Source organism: Ilyonectria robusta (genome assembly GCF_021365365.1).
Source record: "Ilyonectria robusta strain PMI_751 chromosome Unknown BGZ61scaffold_14, whole genome shotgun sequence".
Taxonomy (NCBI): Eukaryota; Fungi; Ascomycota; class Sordariomycetes; order Hypocreales; family Nectriaceae; genus Ilyonectria; species Ilyonectria robusta.
In genome coordinates this window covers 769,308-793,628 of record NW_025764448.1, presented here as the reverse complement: position 1 = coordinate 793,628, position 24,321 = coordinate 769,308, and the positions used below count along the sequence as shown (strand labels likewise).

Genomic DNA, 24,321 nt, shown 5'->3' with positions numbered 1-24,321 from the left:
TGCATTCCCAGCAGTTGCACAACGGATCCCACTGTGCCACGAGACGTGTGCGGGTCGTGTCGGATTGTTGAGCCCAATTGGTGCTTGTCCCATCTCAGATGACTCTTGGCCGCGTCCAACCCTGGCCGGTTGTATATCGTTTTCTGTCTCCTCCTCCTCCTCATCACCATCATGCTTCCCCGCAAACAAGCCCCGGAGCAACCCCCCGGACAACTATTGAGATGCAGATGCCCCAACCAGGGCTGTCCTCCGCAGTCCAACAGCGCCAGCCCCCTTTGCCGACTGCCCAATCATGCCCACAAACATAGCGGAGGATGCCTCGGGTGGCGGCCGTCCTGCTACTCGGTGCTCCTGGGGCAAGTCCCTCTTGCCAAGCTCACCGTCACTCCTCGTCTCCATCCCCCCCTAGCAAGCAGAGAACGCAGGCCGCCAGGAGATGGCCACGGCGTCTTCGAACCCCCAGGACGGCATCGTAACTGGTCCCCGCCCCCGCAAGATCTGCCGGAGCGGGCCAAAGGCTGCTGCTCCACTGGGGATCCGGGGTCATCGTCCGACTTGCGGGGTAGCTGGAGAAAGGACTCCTTGGCAGCTCCGGGCCATTGCCCGTTTTGGGGCGAGTGGCGATGGAGGGAGGCGTGTTATTGGAGCTGGGAGTTGCAGCTTCTTTCAATGAATGGCGTTCGCAACATGTTTCTATTCGGGCAGAGACTACTCCGTGGGAGTGTGGATGGTGTTATGCTTAAGCAGCTAGCTAAAGAGAGAAGGCAAACTTCCGTCCACTTCATCACCAGATGGCCACTCAACGTCAGGTGGGTGTCCCATCTAGATTTTTCTTTTCACGCAGCGTGTCACGCTGGGCCTGCCCAGACAGGACCGACATCCGAAAGGGAGCATCGCGACGGGCCAAGGCGTGGACCCTCTGGGCGAGCAGCCCGAGCTGCTGGACAACCAGTCTGTGCCACATATCCAGACGCCCGGGTTACGCAGGCGGCCCCCCGGAAGCGAACAAGATGGGGATCTCAGCCCATGGGAAACTCGAGGGGCAGACCGCCTGCCAGATGAAAGCGTGGCGGGAGCCGTTGTGCGTCCTTGGCGTGTAAATCGATATTTGCATGCATCGGCGAGTGCAACAACACGGTTGATACCATGGTTGTTTTCCTGACAACAGACATTCCACCGCATGCAGGCTATAGGCCCGATGCTATAGAGCCTTTCCGCATGCTCGCCGTATTCCGTAACTCTCCTTCCACTGCCACAAACTTGACAGGTTTCCACCGGAGCCAAGACATCCACGCCGCACCACCTCATCAAGCCAGCCCATCTCCAAGCTCATTGCCAACCACGCATCAATCCTCGCAGCCCTTCGAACAAACACTCCACTTCCTTTCCCCGGACAAAACAATCCTTTCGACCAGACGCCCCTCCTCCGCACGACGACACCCTCTTCTAAAACGCCCGCCCACCCTTTCCCACCCCCGCACTCTAGGCTCATCTCCCGAGCGCCCTCCACCAATAACACGCCGTAGAGCGACCGTGGATGCCGAGGCTCACGGCTTTTGGTGGCAACAACCCTGCTCAATCAACCCTAAACCGAGTCTTCCTGTTGGATCAAGCCTGGTCTGATGCTGTCCCACCCCGGATCGTCACTGTGCGGCGCACGCTAAGAATAGGGTTGCGAAAGGTGCGGAGAGAGTCCAGACGAGAGTACACATGAAGTCTACCCCTTACGTGGCTAGAGCCGAACCTACCCCCCTTATCTCCACCCCCCTACTAAGGTCATCTCTACCTCCTTATTAAGGTTATCTCTACCCCCTTACTAAGGTTATCTCTACCTCCTTATTAAGGTTATAGCTACTATCTTTATAAGATTAATTTAACTCTTTATATTATCTAATATCTATATATATTATTATATAATTAAGATTTTTTTTTTATTAATAATAAGTAATTATTATATAATTATCTATATTATATAATTTATTTTTTTATTTAATAATATATATATTTATATTAAATTTTTTTTTTCTTTTTAAAATTAATTTTTAATATTATTTTATATAAAAATTAATAGCTATAAAACTTATTTAAAAAAAGCTTAATATAAAAAATATTTATTTTTATATAAATTTATAAAAGGTAAAGTTATATTTTATATAGGGGAAATATTTTACTAATTATAAATATTAAATAGAAATTTTTATTTCTTTTAAAAATTATTTAGCTTTTAAGTAAATTTATAATATTATTTTTATTATTATAATCTTTAAATTTAAAAAAGAAAGTTAGAAGTATTAAATTTTAGTTATTAACTTAAAATAATAAAATAATATTACTAATTTCTATTTTAAAATTTAAATAATAATTTTAATTTAAATTAGAATTTATTATTATAATTCTAACTTAATATATTAATATAATTAAATTTAATTAATATATATTATTCTTTTAAATACTATTTAATTTTATATTAAATTTAATTAGATTTTATTTAATAAAAATATTTTAAAAAGTATTTTATTTTTTTATATATTGTAATTTAAAAATAGTAAAATTAATTTCTTTAAATTATAAAGAATAAGTTAAATTAAAAAGAAATAGTATAAGAAATATATAAGAAAGAAATATTAATATCTACTTAAAATAGAATATAATTCTTAATATAATATTTAAAGGATATTTAAGAATCTATTTTAAGATAGCTAGATTTTATATATTTAGCCTCTATTTATACTCTTATAATTATAAAGCTTGCTTTTAATTATTTAATTTTATTTTATTATTTTTTAGTTACTAATATTATTATATTTCTATCTTATTTTTATTAGGAATTAATTAGGATTTAATTAAAATTAGACTATAAAAGGTATTTACCTCTATAATTTTTATCTTTAATTTTATTAAAGATATCTTTAAGAAATATTAAAAGATATTATTAAAGATATAATTAAAATCTTATTATATTCTTATATATATTTAATTAGCTAATATTTATTTATATATTAGAATAATACTTAGAAGAATAACTATAAAAGTAATAAAAATTATAATTTAAATAAAAACTATAATTTAAATAGAATCTATAATAAAAATTAAGATTGTAATTAAGATTATATTTTAAATTAAGATTATAAATATAAAAGAGATCTTAAATAATTAAAAAGTAATTCTTTTAATTATTACTAAATTTTCTATTAAATTTACTTTTTTTAAGTTTATTAAATAAAAAAATATTATTTTAAATAATATTAATAAGTTATATTTAAATATTATTAATAATAAATTAATATAGAATATAAAATATATATAATTTTAAGTAGTTACTTAATAGAAATAACCTTATATTAAAGTAAGATAGTATAATAATAATAATTTATACTTCTTAAAAGTTTTATTATAAGCTAAGAGTTTTTAATTTATATATATATAACTAGAATAAAATTAGAATTAATTTATTATAATTTATAAAGAAAATTTACCTTTTAATATAAAACTTTAAAGAAATATATTATTTATTCTATTAATATAATAATTTATAAAAAATCTTAATAGTATTAATATATAATAGTATTTTATTCTATTTATTAAGTAGAATACTACTATATATCTAATTAAACTTACTTTAAATAATAGGGTATTTTTTATAAATTGCCTATTTATATAATTATAGTAAAAGTTTTAATAATAAATATAATTAAAATTACTTTAAAATTAATTTAAATTAAAAATAAATATACCTATAATAAAATTATATAATTTTAAGTATTTACCTTTAGTCTTAATACTTAATATTCTAATTATTAATAAGAATCTTAAATCTAGGTTATTATTACCCTCTTAATAATATTTTTAAATACCTTACTTAAAATAAACTTAATATAATCTAACTAACTAATAAACTTACTAAATTTAAAATTACTACTTAATATTAATTAACTTAAAATAGTAATTAAAACCTAAAGAAGTAAGTAAAAATATTATATATAAAGAAGATTAATATACCTATTAAATATAATTAATTTTAATTTAAAGTTATTTTATTTAAGCCTTTTATATAAAAATATACCTATTTAATATTAATTTAATATTAAATTTATAAAAGAGAAAAAACTTTCTTAAATATAAATTAATATATACTTAGAAATAAACTATTAAAAAATACTTAAGTAAGTAGAAGTACTAATAAAATTAATTAGGATTTAAATATAACTTAATTTTAATAGATATTTAAAGAGGTTATATACCTTTTTAAAAAAGAGTACTATAATATTCCTAAATAACTTTAATATTATTATAACTAATAAGATATTTATAATTTATATTAACTTAAAATATCTTATAATCTATTTAGCTAAATAATTTTACCTAGTTAAAATAGAAATAAATAGCAATATACTTTTCTCTATTATTATCTATAAATTAAATATATTATAACTTAGAATTAAGCTACTTCTTTTAATATTAAAGATATATTGCTATTTAAGAAAATCCAGTTAGATTATAAAGTAAAAAATACTTTTTTAATAAATATCTTATAAAGTTTTTATTATTAAAAAACTTAAATACTTTAAAAAGAATTAAAAAGTTAAATTTAAGATAAAAGTTTCTAATTTTAAGTCTAGTAAAAAATAAAATTAAAATAAAGGGAATTTAATTAGAGATTAATTTAAAACTTAATAGAAATAACTTATAGAGTACTATACCTAGGCAATATATTAACTTAAAAAGATATTTAAAATTCTTAATAATTTATTCTATTAGCTTTAATACTATAAAAAAGGATAATTATAAATACTATAAAAAATAATAATAATAAAGCTAGTTAGTATCTTTTTAATTATTAAGTTATTAATAGAAGTAAAGTAAATAAAGGTAATTTTATAAGATTTATATTATAATTTTCTAGGGTATTAAAAATAAGAAATAACTATAATTAAATTAATTTAAAATTAATTTAAAGTAAATAAAAAAATAAAATATAAATATATAGTATTCTTCTCTCTTACTTATTATTTATATAGTATAATAATATTTTTTAGCTAAAATAATTCTATTCTCTTTATAAATATATAAATAAATAAAGTTATAATAAGTATAAAACTTTATTAATATAAATATATAATAATAAAACTCTCTAGTTATATTATAATATATATATTAAATAATTATTTATTTATTATTAATAATTTACTAATAAAATTAATTAAGATAAATAAGTATAAAAATAGAAAATTATACTTTATATTATAACTAAATAAATTCAAAATAGTATATATTATATTTTAGAATATAAATAGTACCCTATTAAAATATATATAATTATATAAATACCTAACTTTATAAAATATTAAAATATAAAGAAATAAAAAGTAAGATTTATATCTTACTACTATATATTCCAAACTAGAAAAATCTAATATTTTTTATAGAGTTTAATATTATTTCTAAAGAGTATTATTATTATTATAATACTACTAATTATTTTAAATAAATTTATATTATTAAAAGCTAATATAGAAATATAAATACCTTTAATATAATTTATTAAAAAGAATAAAAAAGCTTTACCTAGAATTTTATTTCTATTAAGAGTAGAATTATATCTTATTAGAAATTAGTATTAATATATAAGAAAATTAAAATACTACTTACTTTAATTTAAAACTTAGCTAATTAAATTAGCTATAAGATATTAATTAAAATAATATATACTACTCTTTTTATACTTATATATAGATATTTAGGGATATATAATATATAAATTAGAATTTTAATATAGATATTATAAGATAACGTACATAATAAGCAAGTGCACAATACAAGCGAGTGCACAATTTTTCTTCTAACCGCCCTCTTCCCTCTTTTAACTCCATTTTTTCAACCACGCATTATGTCGTCAATAAGCAATGAGGCAAATATCAATCTTGCCCTTCAAGCCCTTCAGAAAGACCCTCAATTAACTCCCTACCGCGCCTCAAAGATCTATAAGGTCTCTCGCCATACTCTACTACGCCGACGCGCCGGCATTACTTCGCGACGCGATACTATGCCCAATTCGCGTAAACTATCTGATCTAGAGGAACAGACTCTTCTTGAGTATATTCTTGACCTAGATTCGCGAGGGTTTCCCCCGCGACTGAGCGGTGTGGAAGAAATGGCCAACCGATTGCTCGCCGACCGCGACGCGTTACCTGTCGGCAAGCGCTGGGCTTCTAACTTCGTCAGGCGACAACCAGAGCTTAAGATGCGTTTTTTTCGTAAATACGACTATCAGAGGGCTAAATGCGAAGATCCAACCATTATTCGCAATTGGTTCCGGCTTGTGGAGAATACAATCGCGAAATATGGTATCGACCTAGCCGATATCTACAACTTTGATGAGACCGGCTTTATGATGGGCATAATCGCAAGCGGAATGGTTGTTACAGGCGCAGAAAGGCGTGGAAACCCGAAATCAGTTCAGCCTGGAAACCGGGAATGGGTCACGGTCATTCAGGCGATTAATGCAGAAGGCTGGGCGATCCAGCCATTTATCGTGGTTGCAGGCCAATATCACCTCGCTAACTGGTACCAAGAAAGCAACCTCCCGGGCGATTGGGCTATTGCAACGACTCAAAATGGCTGGACTGACAATAAGACGGGTCTTGAGTGGCTTAAGCATTTTGATCAGCATACAAAGGATCGATTGATCGGTCGCTATCGTCTTCTAATCCTCGATGGGCACGAAAGTCACCACTCCGTCGACTTTGAGAAATATTGTGAGGAGAATCAGATTATTACGCTTTGTATGCCGCCTCATTCGTCTCACCTACTTCAGCCTCTTGATGTCGGGTGCTTTGGGCCGCTTAAAACAGCCTATGGTCGAGCAATTGAGCAATTGATCAGATGCTCTATAACCCACGTTTCGAAGACCGAGTTCTTCCCAGCCTTCTACGCTGCCCACGCAGCCGCTATGACAAGGAGTAATATTGAAGGAGGTTTTCGAGGAGCTGGACTTGTTCCCCTAAACCCAGAAAATGTCATATCGAAGCTTGATGTGCAGCTACGGACTCCAACACCGGCTGCAGAGGAGGTCGGCCTCCCCGACCCTTGGGTCTCGAAGACCCCAAAGACAGTGCTTGAGGCCAGTTCGCAGTCTGAATATCTTGAAAGACGAATGAGAAGGCATCAGAGCAGCTCTCCAGCATCAATTCTCGAGGCGCTTAAGTCACTTTCAAAGGGAACAAAGGCAATAATGCATCAGAATGCTCTATTGAAAGCTGAGAACCAGATCCTTCGACAGGTAAATGAGACTCTTAGCAAGCGGCGCAGAGCAAAGAAAACCCGCCTATGTAAAGGAGGGAAGATGACTTTAGATGAGGGCAGGGGTGAGATAGATCAGAGAGACGTTGATGCACAGGTAGCAGCTGAATTGTTGAGAAGTAGTGGTCGAGGGAGGTCAGCGATACCGAGGGAAAGGCGCTGTGGAACTTGTGGAAAGGCCGGTCATAATGTAAGGACCTGTCAGACTATAATTAAGACCTCTGAGGAAGAGCATAGCGATTAGTTTTAATTGATTGATTGTATTGTTGTGGTTTTATTGAGGTTTGAATCTTAGAGGTTAGGAAAAATTGTGCACTTGCTTGTATTGTGCACTCGCTTATCATATACGTTATAATAATATAAGAGTTTATAAATTAAAAGAAATTAATAAAAATAAAAATCTATAGTAATAAATATCTTTTAAGGTTTTTAATTAGTTACTAAAGATATATAAGCTATAATAAAATAGAAATTAGCTAAAGTTTAATTTAGAATTAATTAAGATTTAATTTAAAGCTAATTTAAGATAAAATAAAATATAATATAATATTATATTAAAAGTAACTATAAATAAGCTATTAATATATACTAATTATTTAAAAAATTTTATCTTATTAAAATTAGCTAAATATTAGAAATTATAATAATTTTATATTATAAAATTATTATAAATAGAATTTATTTTTAATATATATATAATAGGAATTTTAATAGATATAATTTTATAATTTATTTATAATATTATAATATTATTTCTTATATAACTTAAAGTCTAAACTAGATATAAAATTATATTAATATATTAATAAAAAGAAGAAGAAATTTTTATTAAATAAGTTTATAATAATTTAAAAAGAATTTAAGAATAAATTATAATAATAAAAATTTTTTATTATAAACTTATTAAATTTATAACTAAAAAAAATTTAAAGTAATACTCTTAAAAAAATCTTTTTATACTTAATTTTAATTTAAAAAAAAAAAAAATTTAAAATAGCCTAATTATTAATTATATATTAATAATAATTAATTAAAATATAATAGTAATATACTTACTTAAGTTATTAGTTATTTATTAAAGCTAGAATTAAAATAGTAGGGGGAGGAAATTAAAAAGAAAGAGTAAAAAGTAAAAATAGCTAGCTTTTAATATAATTAATATTATATTCTTAATATCTTTTTTAATTTATAAGAATTAATTTTAATATTAATTAAAATTAAATTAAATACTTTTATATACTTTATTATTATAGGCTTTAATAGTATTTTAATATTATTATATAATATACTAAAAGTAATATAATATAGCTAACTAAACTAATTAAATATAAATAGTAATTAAAATAAAAGTAAATATAAAAATAAATATAATAAAAATACCTATTAATTTTATAAATTTATAAAAAAAAAAAGTAAGTTACTACCTATTAATAAAATTATAATATTAATTTAATATAAATATTAATAATAATTAAATATAAATTAATTCTTAATTAATTTATATTTAATTTTATTAGCTTTTTTTATATTTAATATATTAATTTAATATTTTTTAATAAAAATATTATAAGTCTTTTTATAATACTTTTAAAATATAAACTTAAATAAAAATTTAATAAATTAAAATTAATTAGAAAAATAATAATAATTAAAAAAGAAAATATATAAATTAATATATAAAGTTATTTCTATTATAATATTAATAAAAAACCTCTTTAAAATAAAAAATTATTTTATTAGCTTATATTTTATTAATAATAAAATTAAAATTAATTTTAATATATAATAAAAACTTATTAAATTTATTCTTAAAATTAAAAATATCTAATTAAAAAAATATAACTTATTATTTAAATACTAATAGTAAGTAGTATTTTTTTTATAAGATATTATATTTTTATTAAATTCTAAATTAATTATATAAAAAAAAAAAAATTAAAATAAAAATAAATTAAGAATTTATTTTAAATATATTTCTAAAAATTTTTAATAGACTTACTAATTAAATCCCTAATAGTAGCTAATTAAATCCTAATTAATTCCCTTTATTATATACCCCTTCTATATAACCTTATCTCTCTAGTATGGATAAGCTCTACTATAGGATAGAGATAATCTTAGCGGGGGGGTAGAGATAACTTTAGTAAGGGGGTAGAGATAACCTTAGCAAGGGGGTAGAGATAATCTTAATAATAGGGGGTCAACTAGGGGGGTAGTGATGACTCTAGCCACACAAGGGGTAGACTTCATCATCACACTCGAGTCCAGACCAAGCGCCGCCAGATGACAAGCATCTCGGGCAATCTTCCCTGTACGTTCTAGTCAGTGTACGTACGCCTGCACCGTTCGACCTGCAGCTCACGGAAGCCCACACAAGGCTGTGACTCTTGCGTCGAGTGGAAATGATCAATTAAACTCCTTGCTCGGGCTCCTTCCGATACCCTCCTCCACAATACGCCTCTTTTGTCTTCGGATACAGACCGAAATAACTGTCCTATTCTTCACTTAACGGATTCTTCGTGCCTCGGTGATTCTCATGTGATAAAACAAAACCAAAGTGAACACACAGGTTCGGCTCATGCCATCATACCCAATGCTGATCTATCGCTTCCCAGCATGCTCTACCTCGCGGTCCTCCCATTCCTGGTATCAAATCAAAAGCGAAAACAAACGTGAGTGCTTGGCAGGTATTCCTGGCCTCGGACAACTCCTCGTCTGACTCATGAATCGTCATCAAACACGATGCGCTCTCCTAGAATCATAGGCCAAACACACTTGTCACCGCGCCGAATGACTTCTTGACATTGTGCCACATCAAAGCAACGGTACCAGGGACACTGAAGACCTGAAGAATCTCCCAGGGGTGACGCGTCCGGACCTGAGTCTCAACAAAATCGACCTTACCAGCCATGGCAGGAAACCGTCCGGTGGTCATATACTCCTCCATCAGGGCGTCTTTCAGATACCACTGCTCCCGCAGCCACAGATCGAACGCCGTCTGGTCGTCAAGTGGCATCTCAGAGATACGGAGGCGACGCCAATAAAAGTTGACAGAGTTTGGGGGCCGACCTTCGAAGTAGGTGCTGTTGAGACCAAAGTATTCCTCGCCATACTTTCCTCGACTGCGATTACTTTGTTAGTCGAGCACGATTTACGACAAGAGCGGTTGGATACTTACGGTATTCCCTCGTACGCGACTGTGCAGTCATAGACGTACTCGACGGTATCCTTGAGCTCGTTCAGGCAGAAAAACATTCCGGTGCTGCGCGGCAGCATAACGTGCTCGGGGTCCTTGAGACCGTTCTTCTCCGCCCAGGCGGCCGACTTTCTACGGCCGTTTCCTGACAGGTTAGTGCCTTCAGGGAAGAGCAGCAGCCACATGGGATCAAGATAGGTTTTCCCCCTAGGGTCAACCTTCTTCTGACTGAGCTTGTTTAGACGGTATGCCAGTCGAGGCTGGTCCGTTGCCATCTTCCTTGACATGAAAATGAATCCAAAGAAGCGCATCGCCCAACCCATGAGAGGTACCCTAGCGAGGGATTCTTTTAGGATGATGTAAATGTGCCCATGGGTCCCTGGCGAGTTCGCATAGCCAACCCACCAGAGGTACAACCAGTCGGTGTAAATCTATGACAACGTCAGCACTTTGTCATACCAACCATGCATATATAAACTATGGTAGCCGCATACCTGGTGGTTGGCGATCAGCACCATGCGCTCCGGGAAGTTAAATTGTACCCCGCCACCAGGCGTGGGCTTAATCTGCCCCGCCACTGTCTCGTCGCCGCTGATTCGAATCGTCGTCGAGCCCCAGATGTGTGTCATGACAGCCGTCGTAATGGCAAAGGACCGCTTCGTCATGGCCATGTAGGCGTAGAACCACTCGCGGTTGACAAAGTACAGCGGGGATCCAATGATCTGGGTAAAATGGATGCTGTGAAGTGCAAGGGTCAGCTTCGCTGCTGCTAATGTATAGCCAAGCCCAGCTGTGGGGAGCAAAGGTACATGCGGCGGGTCGGGGAGACAAACATCAAGCAGAGGCTGGTGAAGTAGATACCAAAAGTGGCTCCTCGCACGATCTGCATAAACAAGCCATATCCCTGTCTTCCAGAGGGATGGTATTCTTGGGGTTTGCTCGTCGATGCTTTGGGCTTCTCGTCCGTGGCTGACAACCCGGCGGATATCTCCGGCCCGGGGATGGAGTTGGAGGCCATGGTAAGCAGTAGAGCTCGAAGTCTGAGGTTGGTATTCAAGCTGCAGCGACCACGGAAGCAAACGAAGAGTTCGGGAGCGGAAATTGTATGTTCGTTGACGACGGGGGATGTGGTTTGATGTACGACCTAAGCTTCCAGGCAACCACAGGATGCAAGTTGGCGAAACGAAGAGGTGGCCCACGTGGTCCAACGGATGAGGCTATGGCAACAGCCACCGGATCCGACCCCTCGTGGCAGGATTCAGTCGAGGGCAGGCCCTACAGAGTCAACTGCGGCCTAAAGTCGAAGCAAGACGTGGGACTGGAGATTGAGATGAAGAAGACAGAGCGAGCGAGACATGGCGCACATGACACGATTTAGACGTTGGCGAGTTGGGAGCTGACCAGGCACTGGAGTGCTTAGCTGGAGCTTGGAAGCCTTAGCTGACTTGTGACATCAGCGGATGACCCGGAGCGCCTATGACGCGACACAGGGACGGGGTTTGTGAGGTGCCGGTGCCGATGGGCCAATCAGCGCACGTCTAAATGACGGATTCTTCCATATGGCCATACTTACCCTGGAGCTGCCTCCACACATAGCTAGGGTCTGCTCAGCGGCTCGGCATGCACATGTCATCTCTGAATCGAAACATGATCGCACGGTAGATGCCCTTTAGACACGTTGCACAGTTGATATCTCTGTCCACTTTTGGACATGAACGTAAGAAACCTCGTCGCAGCAACCCACGCCCACCCGCTCTCTCAACTCCCCCACCTACCCCCCATGAACCAAAAGCAGAAGGCGGTCTGCGTCAGCCCACCTTCATCCGGCCATAACCGCCATTCTGCCACGCTCAAGCTCCCTTAGCTCCTTAGCTCTTCTGTGTCATCCAAAAATTCATCGACGAACTTCAGACTCGCACCGGCCTCAGAGCCTTTCCTGCGTGGCAACATGACCACGTCACTCAACGGCCACCATGTTTAAACACAATTTAACCAGAGGGCTGGCCCTCGCCGAGCCAGCCCTGATGCGACAGCCATCACCGCAGCTGATATCCCGAACGGCATCACCCCCATCACTAACCCGTTATCTCTCCACCACCCGTCCGCTGCGTTTGGCCGAGGTACGAAGTGTTGCAGAGCTTCCTGAGCGGACGAGTCCCCGGTACTTGCGAGGCTCCAAGCCTGGGTCTTCACTCCTGTCTTTGAACTGGCCACAGCCCCCTCGAAACCTTCTTATGATCCAGAAACTCTACTCGGCGCCCGTCGTCGAAGCCGTCGTCAAGTTTTCCAAGTACATCCGCAGCGAGTACCCCGAGGTCAACCTCGTCTTCGAGCCCCGAATTGCGGCGACTCTCAAGGACCGCCTCGACTTCCCCATCTTCGCATCCGACGACCGGACCAGCATTGCGGATAAAATTGACGTCATCACAACCTTTGGCGGCGACGGCACGGTCCTACGAGCCGCAAGCCTCTTTAAACTTCACGGATCGGTGCCTCCTATTCTGTCGTTTAGCATGGGAACTCTGGGGTTCTTGGGCGAATGGGACTTTGGGGAGCACAAGAAGGCATGGCGAGAGATGTACATGAGCGGGAGTGATGTGGCCATGCGGGAGGCTGCTTTCCCTCGAGGACTACGAGACGAGAGCACTACCGGGACTCACAAGGTCTGGGAGCGGATGGGTGGCAAGAGTCTTGGGGCTCAGAGGGCCTCCAAGGTGTTGCTTCGACACCGTATCAAGGCGGACGTTTTTGATCCGTCGGGAAAAAACATCAACAACTGGCTCTCGGACACGCTGTCTAGTGATTCGCAGTTAGAGGCGAGGCCGATTGCAGGGACCAAGGAACCCTCGCCATCGTTACGGGCCATCAACGAGATTTCTGTGCACCGAGGGTCTCATCCGCATCTTGCCATCATCGACATCTACCAGAACGGTCACTTCCTGACCGAGACGACCGCTGACGGCATCTTGATCAGCACGCCAACAGGCTCAACAGCATACAGCCTCAGCGCAGGGGGCCCGATTGTGCATCCGCTGGTCAAGTCATTACTCATCACCCCAATCAGTCCGTGTAGTCTGAGCTTCCGGTCACTGGTCCTGCCGCTGGACACCAAGGTCAGCCTGCGGATGAGCACTAAGAACCGGGGCCGGGAGCTGGACCTGAGCATCGACGGCAAGCGGTGCGCGGGAGTGTCGCCCGGGACGGAGATCCGGGTGGAGGGTGAGTTCGTGGGCCGAGTGGGTCCCGGAGAGGAGTGGCACGGGGGCGTGCCGTGCGTGATCCGCACCGAGGATGACGACCCGTGGGTGGGCGGGTTGACGGGGTTGCTCAAATTTAACCACCCGTTTGGACGGGAACCGGCGGGGGATGAGTTCTCTGATTAGTGGAAGAGTACGAGCCACCGCTTGTACGGATAGCTGTAGGCTTATTTGATACCCGTCCCCTTTTTGGTTTTTGGTCATTGTAGATAACAGCACAGTAACAGCAGTATAACGGCACACAGCAGCGGTAGACGAGGATGACCTTCAGGATAGCAATGACAGCGATGACGATGAAACCATGTGCCAGATCTTGAAGGCGCAGTCGGTGTCGAAAGCATCATTGTACATGCATTGCTCTTGAACGCCGGAGTTCCGGGGAGTTGAGAATACACCGACAGACGGAGCGCCCATCGGCACCCTCAAGACTGACGATCCGATGCTCCCGTGGCTGTGATCGGAGTTTTCGGCGTCCGGCGGTGGCAATGCCTTGAAGTCATTTATGCAGGCACTGGATGCGTAGCGATTAAGGTATGGATTGCATGGAGGTTGGTCCACGTACGTTACAGTAGCAATCAGAACCTTACTGTAAGCATGAACGGCGATTACTTTTTTTGTGGTTCACCCACGTCGTGGCACAGTGGAGCCCCAATCAACCGCCGGAGGCCTGAAAAGACGCTCCTGATGAGGCCATGGGGAGGGAGCGGAAGAGGCGGACAGACAGACATGTTGCATGCGAAACCGACGAGCGCCCGCTGATAGGAACGATCTCGTGAGCTGCGGGCTGGCGGCTGGGCAGTGCAAAAGGACGACTTTCCGCGGTCGTCGGTACGGTCGGTAGTTTGTGCTGGGCCATTTGCCAGTTGTCCAGCGAGAACGAGCGGGTGGAATCTTGCTCCCGTTGCCAAGGCCGAGAACTACGAGACTTTACGAGCCTGGAGCGAGGAAGAGACGGAAGGGCGGAACGCAGGCGTGTATGATCACCATCAAGGGTGCGCCCTTCTGGGATTACACTTTCGGCGGTTCTCTCATCGACAAGAAATGCCAAGTTCACCCGGACAGGAAGAATGTTGCGAATGCCTCACATCAGAGTCACAGGTGAAGTCTCGCCCAACCCCCCTCCAACGTGTAGCACAAGTGTAGCACATAAACATGGCACAGCGATGGGAAACCCACCAAATCGCCGTTTGAACAGGCGCGCTGGTTGGCCCCCATCATCACGCATCCATCGTCGAAACGGCCCCCGTCACATCCTCCCAACCGTAGCATCAGGCCGTCTTGCCGTCTTGGCGCGCTGGGCACAAACCTCGCCGGCTTTTGCCAAGAGGGGCCAAGGGCCAGGGATGGGGGGACCTAGGTCTTGGCCTCGGGTCCTTTTTGTTCTTACCTTTTTTACTTACTTTTTAATCTATCAAATTGTGCTCACTTGCTGCTTGGCACATGGTGAGCCGGTGAGTCGGTGAGCTGGCAAGTGCCTTGGCGATGTTTCTGGATTTCCTGTCTTCCGTGTCGTGCTGATGTGATGGTGGAGTTGTTGATGGAGCGGATAAGAAATAAGGAGGGTTTTTGGCAGGTGGCCTGTGTGCTGACGCTAATCAATCTGATTTCCAGCGCTTGAGCACCTAATATAAAGTGAGGTGTTGAGGTGAGATCATTTCCAGGTCTCCACGGGAGAGAGAAAGAGAGTGGAGTGGCAGAGGCGCCCGGGGAGATCCAAGTCAGCGGAGGATTACTCCAGGGGCCCTGCAGGGGGTCTCCAGGCCGTTTTACTGGCTGCCCAGGAGCCCGAGACGGATTCTGCGTTGGTTGTGCCCCCATCTCTATCCCAGCCCCCAGTAAGCTTCCCCCGTGCGGTCCAGTGACGGGCGGCGGTAAACGGCTTTGGATAGTGATCGTCCTCTGCCGTGTACAGCGGCTGGAGAGTCCTGCGCCTAGTTTAGTTACTGTGCCTTGTGCCTTGCGCCCTTGTGCCGTTGCGTCCAGTGTGTCTTTGCTGCTGTCATGTCTACCTCGTCCCTCGTCCCTCCTCCGGCGGACCCGGTGCTGCAACCGACCCCCGTATTCCGCCCTCGCTGAATGGATCTTCTGGAAGGACTAGAGCTGACGGGGCGACGAGTGACGGACGGCGGTACTTCGTAAAGAGTACGCGTATTGCAGTGGCAGGGGAGGCATGTGTTTCTGGGCTGACTTTGGACTTGGCGGTGCTGCCGCAGCAGCGCGCTGAGAAGAGCGACCAGCGAGCGATGGACGTTGATCATTTAACGCTGCCTGCTCTCGCTCGCTCGATGTTTCGTTCTCGCTGCCATCCTTCTCTTGGATCATCTCTACGGCTCGATCCCAGCTGCGGCTTTCTATACCTGTAGCCATTGGAGCCCTGTGATTCACCTCCGACCAACCATTTGCCATTGCCGACGCTCCCGAAGCCTCCCATCACCATATTACGAAGGAATTGCCTGATTCCAGCGAGGTAGCACCACTACTTCAGCCACAAGGACTGGCAGACCATCCTGCCGGGCTCGGGGCTGTATTGGAATTATTTTAGCTCCCCTCTTTCTTGTCTTAATATTATCATACCCCGGTCTCTCTCGTCTGAGAGCTCCCGACAAGAGCACGGGATCCATCTTATTTTCCCTTTCCGCATCTCTCCTCCGCCATCCCATAGCCTCCCGTCTCCTGCTTCTGGAGTCGCAGCCATGGCTTCGCTATCCAGCAGACTGACCGTCCTGCTGGCAGCCGCGGCCGCCCTCTCGCCCGCTGCGGCCAACTCCGAACCCGCAGGTACGTTGCCGATGGCTCCCAAGCTCCGCGCCGAAAGCACAGCGTCCGATTAGCGGTTCGTCCGTCCCGTGATCCGCTAGACGTCGCATGTCGGTGGGTTTGACGCGCGAGTCTATGCTGGTGTCTGTGTGTGCGGATGCATGTGCGCACGACCCAATGCAGTATTTTGACATGAGCCATAGCCGACCCTCTCTCCAACTCCGTCCCGTCCTCGCGCCGATCAGAATCGCAACTCTCCCAGCGAGGAACCCCCCAAGCGCCCTCCGGCTACGTCCCAAGCGATGTCTCGTGCCCCAGCACCCGTCCGACGATCCGCAATGGCTCTACGCTGTCCGACCAGGAGCTCGAATGGCTCCCGAAGCGCCGAAACGCAACCATCCCCTACATCCGCCAACTCCTCAAGCGGATAAACATCCCCAACTTCGACAGCGACGAGTACCTCAAGAATGCCGAGACGAACACCACCGCCCTGCCCAACATTGGCATCGCCGTGTCTGGTGGTGGCTACCGCGCCATGTTGTCTGGCGCCGGCGCATTGGCAGCCTGGGATATTCGATCCGACGGGAGCCAGAAGGAGGGCAACCTGGGCGGCCTGCTGCAGAGCGCGACCTATCTCTCCGGTCTGTCTGGCGGCGGCTGGCTCGTGGGCAGTCTGATGATGAACAACTGGACCTCCGTCCAGGAGAGCGTCAACTACCCCGGTATCTGGCAGCTGCAGAACTCCATCTTTGAGGGTATGTCTCTTGCGCCTGGAAGATAGCACCTAAGGAGATTGCGCTCCATAACCAAGCGACTCGCTAACTCTTCACAGGCCCTGAGCAGTACAGCCTGCTTGGCTACTACGACGACGTCTTCAATGCCGTGTCGGACAAGAAGGATGCCGGCTACGAGCGATCGCTCACCGATTACTGGGGTCGCATGCTCTCATACCAGCTCATCAACGCCACCGACGGCGGCCCTGCGTTCACCTGGTCCTCTATCGCCGACGACGAGGACTTCAAGGCCGGCAACGCTCCCATGCCCTTCGTCATCGCCGACGGCCGCAACCCCAACGAGACCATCGTGGCCCTCAACTCGACCGTCTTCGAATTTACCCCCTGGGAGCTCGGCTCCTTCGACCCCACCCTCAGGGGCTTTGTGCCGCTCAAGTACGTCGGCTCCGAGTTCGAGAACGGCACGCTGCCCAGGGACAAGAGCTGTGTTCGCGGCTTCGACAACGCCGGCTTCGTCATGGGCACCTCCAGCAGTCTGTTCAACCAGATCGTGCTCTACCTCGACGACCCCAACAGCATCTACGTCCCCGACAATGTCCCCGACTTTGCCATCAGCGCCCTCACGACTATCCTCGAGAACATTGGCGATGACAACAACGACATTGCGGACTGGACGCCTAACCCTTTCAAGGGCTATAACCCGGAGGAGAGCTACATCACCGACTTTGATCGTCTGACCCTTGTCGACGGTGGCGAGGATCTCCAGAACGTGCCCTACTACCCGCACATCCGCACCGAGCGCGAGGTCGACGTCGTCTTCTCGTTCGACTCATCCGCCGACACCGAGTCGCTGTGGCCCGACGGCGCCTCCGCCATCGCCACCTACGAGCGCTCCCTCGAGGACATCTCCGAGGGCTCCTCGTTCCCCGTGGTCCCTGGCAAGAACACATTCCGGAACCTCGGCCTCAACACCCGCCCGACCTTCTTCGGCTGCAACGCCACCAACACCACGGAGCCCTCGCCGCTCATCGTCTACATCCCCAACTACCCCTACGTCTACGCCGCCAACATCTCCACCTTCCAGTTGAGCATCAACGGCTCCGAGCTCTCTGCCATCATCGAGAATGGCTACTCCGTCGCCACCCAGCTCAACGGCACCCGCGACAGCGACTGGCCCGTCTGCGTCGCCTGCGCCATGCTCTCGCGCAGCTTCGACCGCACAAACACCACCGTCCCGGCCAAGTGCCAGGACTGCTTCGACAGCTACTGCTGGAACGGTACGCTCGACGAGAGCGAGCCCGAGCCCTACTACCCCGAGTTTATCGGCGCACCTCTCAGCATCGAGAGCTTTGCCCACAAGCTCTTGAGCAGCACCATTACCGCCGCGGCTGTGGCAGCCGCGGTTGGATTTTCTCTGATTATATAAACAGCAATCTAGCTTGCGTTGCGATGTGCATTATTATTTTTGGTTGATCTTGACTGATCTCATCTGAAAGGGGAAGCGATGACGACGGCAAAAAGCATAGGAGTTATTTTTGGTACATGTTGATTCCGGCTACTGGGGAGCCCCTTTCTATATCTGTATCTGTATCCGGACGTGTGCATCGGGGAATGGAGAGAAACGGCTGACAGGAGGGCATTTCGAGGCGCGTAGTCTACAGGTTTGTCATTTTTGGACTATGAATATCCTGGTTGGGTTGATTTTGGGGAGCTATTTTTGGATATCGAGATAGCTGAGCTAGCACACGAGGCAAAATCGCACCCAAATGTGACGTACCATATATGTGGATGTCACTTATACCTTTGATTCCTTCCATACTCCGCAGTGACCATTGAGCGAGTCGCGATCCTGCCTTTCAGCCAGAGCTGAAAATCCTCAAACACAAGCTGCATATACCATCTATATATATTAGACATTAGTCCCGCGAGTTGCTGGCCTCTCCTACCCCGCGGAAGCGTGATTGGTCTTGTCCAACAGGGAAGATATCGCTTCGCGCGGGTCATCATTGCACCCTCACGCCAAATTTGGGGGCGCCATTCTGGGGTTTAGGCTCAACTGCCGGAGCGAGAATCGCCAGTGTAAGCGCGGAGCAGGGTGGGACGGGATCGTTAGCGCGGCGCGGAGGAGAGACGAATGGGATTGGAAGTTGTGGTAGAGTGTGTGAGTGCAAGTGTAAGTGCAAGTGTAAGTGTGTCAATGCGGATTTGTTTCAACGAGCACGCCACGAGCAAACGAGGCTACGTTCCGTGACCCCCCGGTGATCATGACCATCATGCTTAAAGAAAACTGTGAAACACGGTCCATCCATGCATCTCGCCTCTGCACCCCCAACCATTGGCGAAGACACAAGCCGGGCTGGCCAAGCGTAAGCCAAGTCAGACGTCGGCCAAGGTCACACGGCGCGGGCTATTCGTGGCACGTTGGGCTGGACAATGCGAGGGATACGGAGAGGGGGGTTTGTTTGTGACGGCGAGAAATGGGTTACCGATGAGGGGATTGTAAGATCGGGGGAGAGTTTGGCCATGGGGGAGGAGGATATGGGGAGGTGGATGGGGTATAAAGGGACGGAATGGGAGCACAGAAGTGAAGTTGATGAAGCAACAAACCCACAAGCAACACAGCACATCTTCTCCTGAATCTACCCAACTCACAACAACACCTCGGCTGTTCACCTCCTGACCACTTCGTACGCCTTCCCCTCGTCCCATCACCCCCCACTAACACGCCAAACAGCCCAAGATGAAGTTCACCCTCCTCACAACCATCCTCCCCCTCGCCTCCGCCTGGACGCTCGACGTGTGGACGACAGACGACCGCTCGAGCGCCATGCACGGCACCGTCGACGTCGACTGCAACGACATCGAGTTCACGCCCCCGCTCGACATCAACCGCGTCAAGTTCAACCCGGACACTGACTGGTACCCCGACCCGGATACCTTTGAGTTCTATGTCAGCCCGGGCTGCCAGGGGCTGAGCTACCGCAATGGGGAAGGCGATTATACCATCACGCCGCGGGTGGTCCAGAGCTACAAGGTCTATTAGTGATTAGGGAAGAAGGAGTTACGAAATCACATCTTCTGGAGGGCGTCATGTCGTGTCCTAAGACTCACTCGCTATGTTTAGTGTTCCAATCGAGATTTCCTGATGTGCTAAATGAATAAAGCTATGGAATTTTAAAGAGACTTGTCCTCGTATCAGTTCTTAAACATAGAGAACCGTGGAATGTTGGGTCAGGACTGTCCTCAAAGACGTCACTTACACATATAACTCCATCACTTGTTAGCACGGATACTGTGTTATATCTTAAACCTCCCAATCACCACCAAAGATGTTGCACATCCGTCAGACACTCTGCACCCTTATGGGACGACTCCGATATTCCACCGGAGGCGGACTCGCGTCAGGTACGAAGACAGGTCGTATGTACGAGTGCACTCGGATCAGATACTTTTCATCGTCCTCAGCATACTCATTCAGCATGTCATCAATCTCCCTGGCGATACCAAGCGTCCATGAAAACGTGTTGATGCCCTTGCCGAACGGATCCCACATATTCCACAGCTCCTGTAAGAGTACGAGGATAATGGAGCTGATGGCCGAGATGCCCACCATGGCCAATAGGGTCATTGCGGTAGGAAACATCATCTCCCCGGCCGTGTTGCGCGGGCTGTTGGTGATGTAGTCGCAGTGTTGTGCTGGCAGAACAAGTGCAATGAGTCTCATTGAACTGTCGACGGCCCATAAGAAGGCAATGGGGGCGACGTCACGATAGGCAAACACGGAGCATTCTCGCCCGGCCAAAGCCATCATATCGATGTTTTCACCTGAGTTTGTCAGATATGCTCCTTTATTTGGGAATGGAGACTTACGGATGATAGGTGCTCTCCTCTCATCCAAATTTGCCCCGTCTATGAGATTCTCAAAGTGGTTTCGGATGCAGTAGATGATGTGCTGCGGTCCCATAGAGGGGACTTTTGTTCTCATGGGCTGTTTTCGAAACTCTTTTTCCAGCTGAAGGGAGAAGATCTCAAAGAAATGCTCAACTGGAACGAGTTTGGGCGGATCATCGGACCATGGTTTCGGTCGGCTATATGGTCTGTCGTCGGCATTCCCACCTAATCTTAAATGCCGTAAGGCTGCGGCCGCCTCGTGGCAGTACTTTGTAATGGCGGGTTCGCATGTATTGTCGCGCATCTGCTGGAGGAGCGCCACTGGATATGCAACAGTCAGGGCTAGACACTCGCTGCGATGTTTCAGCTCTGTGCAACTCAGAGGATGGGAGAAAGAAACCTACTAAACGACCAATTGTAATTCGCTGTTGTCATACCCAGTTGCATTGTTAGTCGTTGTGGTTTTGAGAAGAGAGTAGGTCATCGTGATGGCAGTCTGTTTAACTCGCTCCATTCTTTCTCTGGTGGCTCGCAAACTACTCGTGTCAGCTTCTCCTGACCGCAAGTGAACAGAGAGCTAGTTACCTAAAGTGTCCTTGAGCGAGTACGAAGCAACCCAGCGCGGCCACTAAACCCTCCGCAAAGACAACATATCGTGAATTCAATGCCCTTCTATTCGGCGGCTTTGCTTTATTTGGGACGCCGTCAAGGCCGGGGAGTTCGCCACCGCACTTGAGCCCAAGGCGCGTATGGAAGAGGGAAATGATGAGACACATGATGATAAATGGAATCAAACGCCACAAGAACGAAGTCGTCAGGGATCTGTTTTGGATTTTGTATCCAATTGAGCTGCAGTTGCCTGGATTCCGAATCTTGCGGTCGATTCTTGACCCGAACAGGAAATGAATGATGTTTTTGGAGCGTTTTGGCCTTGCGTGGAAGGCCCAAGAAGGCCCTCCCTCCTCCAGGTCAGTCTCCTCCTCGTGGGCGGACCACGGGGGGATTTCTTGTATTTGGCCGAGAAACGGTACCCGGAACCGGGCGCGAGGAGATATCGTGTTGATAATGGGGGTGAAAAAGTTGTCATTGCGCGGCGGGTGGACTGGGGAGGGGGCTCTGTTGTAAAGATCGAGGTTGATGGAGCTGTTGCGCGCGGGGCTATCGGTTGCGGCTCTGCGGTGTGTCACGGAAGACCATGGCAGATCATTGTAGGATGGGAATATGCCTGAGTAGGTTCTGAGAATGGCCTGCCTGTCTCGGCCGTTGAAGGACATTGTCAGGGCGGTTTCGGAGCAGTTGGGGAGACAAGTTGCGATGCGAGGGCGTAAGGGAAAGTGTGGTGGTGTTGTTGAGTGGTGATTGACGGGAACTTTCTTGGAGAAACGTACAATAAGAAGAAGCACTTGCCACTTGCTCTTTGACTGTGTTGTTGATTCCTTCCTCTGAAGCCGATCCCTTGCCTCTTATTTGACGTCGCATCTGGCCTCCTCCAACAGCACTGTCGACACTTCACAATTGTCATTCAACCAAGCCTTCGGAGCAGATGATTAACTTTTCGCTATCTCATTAAAATCTTCATTATACATGTATATTCATCCTCATGCAAAGGAAACATCCTTGCCAGTCTTGGCACTCTCCAACAGACCCTCCAGCAACTGCAGCACGTCGCGCGCCTGGCTGGCCTTGACGGGCACATCCTCCTCCTTGCCGCTCTCGATGGCCTTGGCGAGCTCGGCGTAGAAGGCCTTGTAGGTCTGGGGCTCGAAGAGAGGCGCAGCGGCCGCCTTGGGGACGCCATCGTCGCCGACCAGCGTCAGCTTCAAGTTCTTGGGGTCGTCCTTGCCGAAGCCAGCGTCGGTAGCCTTCCAGCCGGCCTGGAGCTGCTCCTCCTGGGGATCGAGGCCCCATTTCTGGAAGCTGCCCTTGGTGCCGCGCACCCAGAACCGCGGCTGGACGACCTCGGCGCTCATGATGCTGATGCGGACGTGGACCAGGAGGCCGGGATAGGTCAGCTCGGCGGTGACGCCGTCCGGGTTGACAAAGTCGTAGGTTCCCTCGCGCTGGTTGAGGGTACGGCCGTGGATCGACTGCGGCATGCCGAAGAGCGTGTAGACCTGGTCGATCAGGTGGGTGCCGAGATCGAAGAGCGCGCTGCCGCCCTGGGCAATGGTCAAGTCGTTCTTCCAGTTGGTCGAGGCCTGGGGCTTGTAGCGCTCAAAGTGGGTGTTGAACTCGACGACGCGGCCCAGCGCGCCGGTCGACACGAGGTGCTTCACGGTGAGGAAGTCGGAGTCCCATCGTCGGTTCTGGTAGACGCAGATGAGGCGGCTGTTCTCCTTGGCAATGGCGATGAGCTTGTCGGCCTCGGCGGACGTGGGCACAAACGGCTTCTCGGTCAAGACGTGCTTGCCAGACTCCAGAGCGGCCTTGGTCAACTCGAAGTGGTTGTCGGGAGGAGTGCCGATGACGACGAGGTCGACGCTGGGGTCGGCAAACAGAGCCTTGTAGTCGGTGTAGTGCTTGAGGTCGGGGTAATCATTGGGCGCCGAGTTGCCCTCCTTGGGAGATCGCTGGACGATGCTGTAGAGCTTGAATTGGGGCGTCTGGGTGATGAAGGGGATGTGGAAGATTTTGGCGGAAGCGCTGGGTTTTTAGGTTAGTGATGCGATTCGCGAGTCGAGGGTTACTTACCCATATCCGACAATTCCCACGTTGAAAGTCTTGCCGGCCATTTTGGTAGATTGCGCAGGTTGGAAGGTTAGGGATGAGATGAGATGAGATCCTGAGCGAGCTGGAATCACTTCCTCACACCTCCACGGCGCGGCGCGGAGTTATTATATAGGTAGTGCCCTCGCGCTGGGACAGCTTCACCACCCCTCCACGACCCCTCCACGCGACTATTCCGTCATGAGTGGGGGAACATCCCCACGGGCTTCTCGCCGGAAGACTGCCTATCGTGGCCGTTGGCGAATCAAGCCGTCACGCAGGCGCCACGATTGCTCGACTGCTCCATGATGGGGCTCTGCCGCGGACCCGAGAGGTGGATTCCGCCGAGAAAGAGACGACGGAGATGCCATTTTGGTCGCCGCCAATCTTGACCCTGTGCTAGAAGCTCATGAGGCTGCCAAGCTGCGTGCTTCGTCTCCGCACGCCATGCACGCTATTAAACGCGCCCTCGGTTTCAGCG

General features: G+C 44.9%; 7 protein-coding genes across 7 annotated transcripts; 3 read left to right on the top strand and 4 right to left on the bottom strand.

Annotated features, from left to right (window-relative positions):
• Positions 1-348: 348 nt before the first annotated feature.
• On the bottom strand, positions 349-1,444 carry BGZ61DRAFT_455132 (uncharacterized protein). Its single transcript, XM_046246330.1, has one exon. The coding sequence runs from the start codon at positions 1,306-1,308 to the stop codon at positions 823-825; it is 486 nt and encodes a 161-aa protein (XP_046102426.1). The 5' UTR covers positions 1,309-1,444; the 3' UTR covers positions 349-822.
• Positions 1,445-10,057: 8,613 nt separating this feature from the next.
• On the bottom strand, positions 10,058-11,513 carry BGZ61DRAFT_356211 (acyltransferase-domain-containing protein; the record flags this gene model as incomplete). The annotated part of the gene is made up of 4 exons (XM_046240776.1): positions 10,058-10,421; positions 10,478-10,926; positions 10,990-11,233; positions 11,329-11,513. The coding sequence occupies 4 exons, from the start codon at positions 11,511-11,513 to the stop codon at positions 10,058-10,060; spliced, it is 1,242 nt and encodes a 413-aa protein (XP_046102425.1).
• A 955-nt stretch (positions 11,514-12,468) lies between these two features.
• On the top strand, positions 12,469-13,878 carry BGZ61DRAFT_495461 (ATP-NAD kinase-like domain-containing protein; the record flags this gene model as incomplete). Its single annotated transcript, XM_046250888.1, has 2 exons — positions 12,469-12,595; positions 12,632-13,878. The coding sequence occupies 2 exons, from the start codon at positions 12,469-12,471 to the stop codon at positions 13,876-13,878; spliced, it is 1,374 nt and encodes a 457-aa protein (XP_046102424.1).
• Positions 13,879-16,445: 2,567 nt separating this feature from the next.
• Positions 16,446-18,669, top strand: BGZ61DRAFT_495460 (lysophospholipase catalytic domain-containing protein; the record flags this gene model as incomplete). Its single annotated transcript, XM_046250887.1, has 3 exons — positions 16,446-16,530; positions 16,713-17,264; positions 17,342-18,669. 3 exons carry the CDS (start codon positions 16,446-16,448, stop codon positions 18,667-18,669), a joined length of 1,965 nt encoding a protein of 654 aa, XP_046102423.1.
• Positions 18,670-19,983: 1,314 nt separating this feature from the next.
• On the top strand, positions 19,984-20,286 carry BGZ61DRAFT_479981 (uncharacterized protein; the record flags this gene model as incomplete). The annotated part of the gene is made up of 1 exon (XM_046249144.1): positions 19,984-20,286. The coding sequence occupies one exon, from the start codon at positions 19,984-19,986 to the stop codon at positions 20,284-20,286; it is 303 nt and encodes a 100-aa protein (XP_046102422.1).
• An 83-nt stretch (positions 20,287-20,369) lies between these two features.
• Positions 20,370-22,290, bottom strand: BGZ61DRAFT_455116 (uncharacterized protein). The gene is made up of 4 exons (XM_046246329.1): positions 21,720-22,290; positions 21,539-21,670; positions 21,114-21,487; positions 20,370-21,068 (listed from the first exon to the last, which is right to left on the bottom strand). The coding sequence occupies exons 1-4, from the start codon at positions 21,908-21,910 to the stop codon at positions 20,587-20,589; spliced, it is 1,179 nt and encodes a 392-aa protein (XP_046102421.1). The 5' UTR covers positions 21,911-22,290; the 3' UTR covers positions 20,370-20,586.
• A 184-nt stretch (positions 22,291-22,474) lies between these two features.
• Positions 22,475-23,950, bottom strand: BGZ61DRAFT_455115 (uncharacterized protein). Its single transcript, XM_046246328.1, has 2 exons — positions 23,826-23,950; positions 22,475-23,777 (listed from the first exon to the last, which is right to left on the bottom strand). The coding sequence occupies exons 1-2, from the start codon at positions 23,864-23,866 to the stop codon at positions 22,733-22,735; spliced, it is 1,086 nt and encodes a 361-aa protein (XP_046102420.1). The 5' UTR covers positions 23,867-23,950; the 3' UTR covers positions 22,475-22,732.
• Between the last annotated feature and the right edge of the window lie 371 nt (positions 23,951-24,321).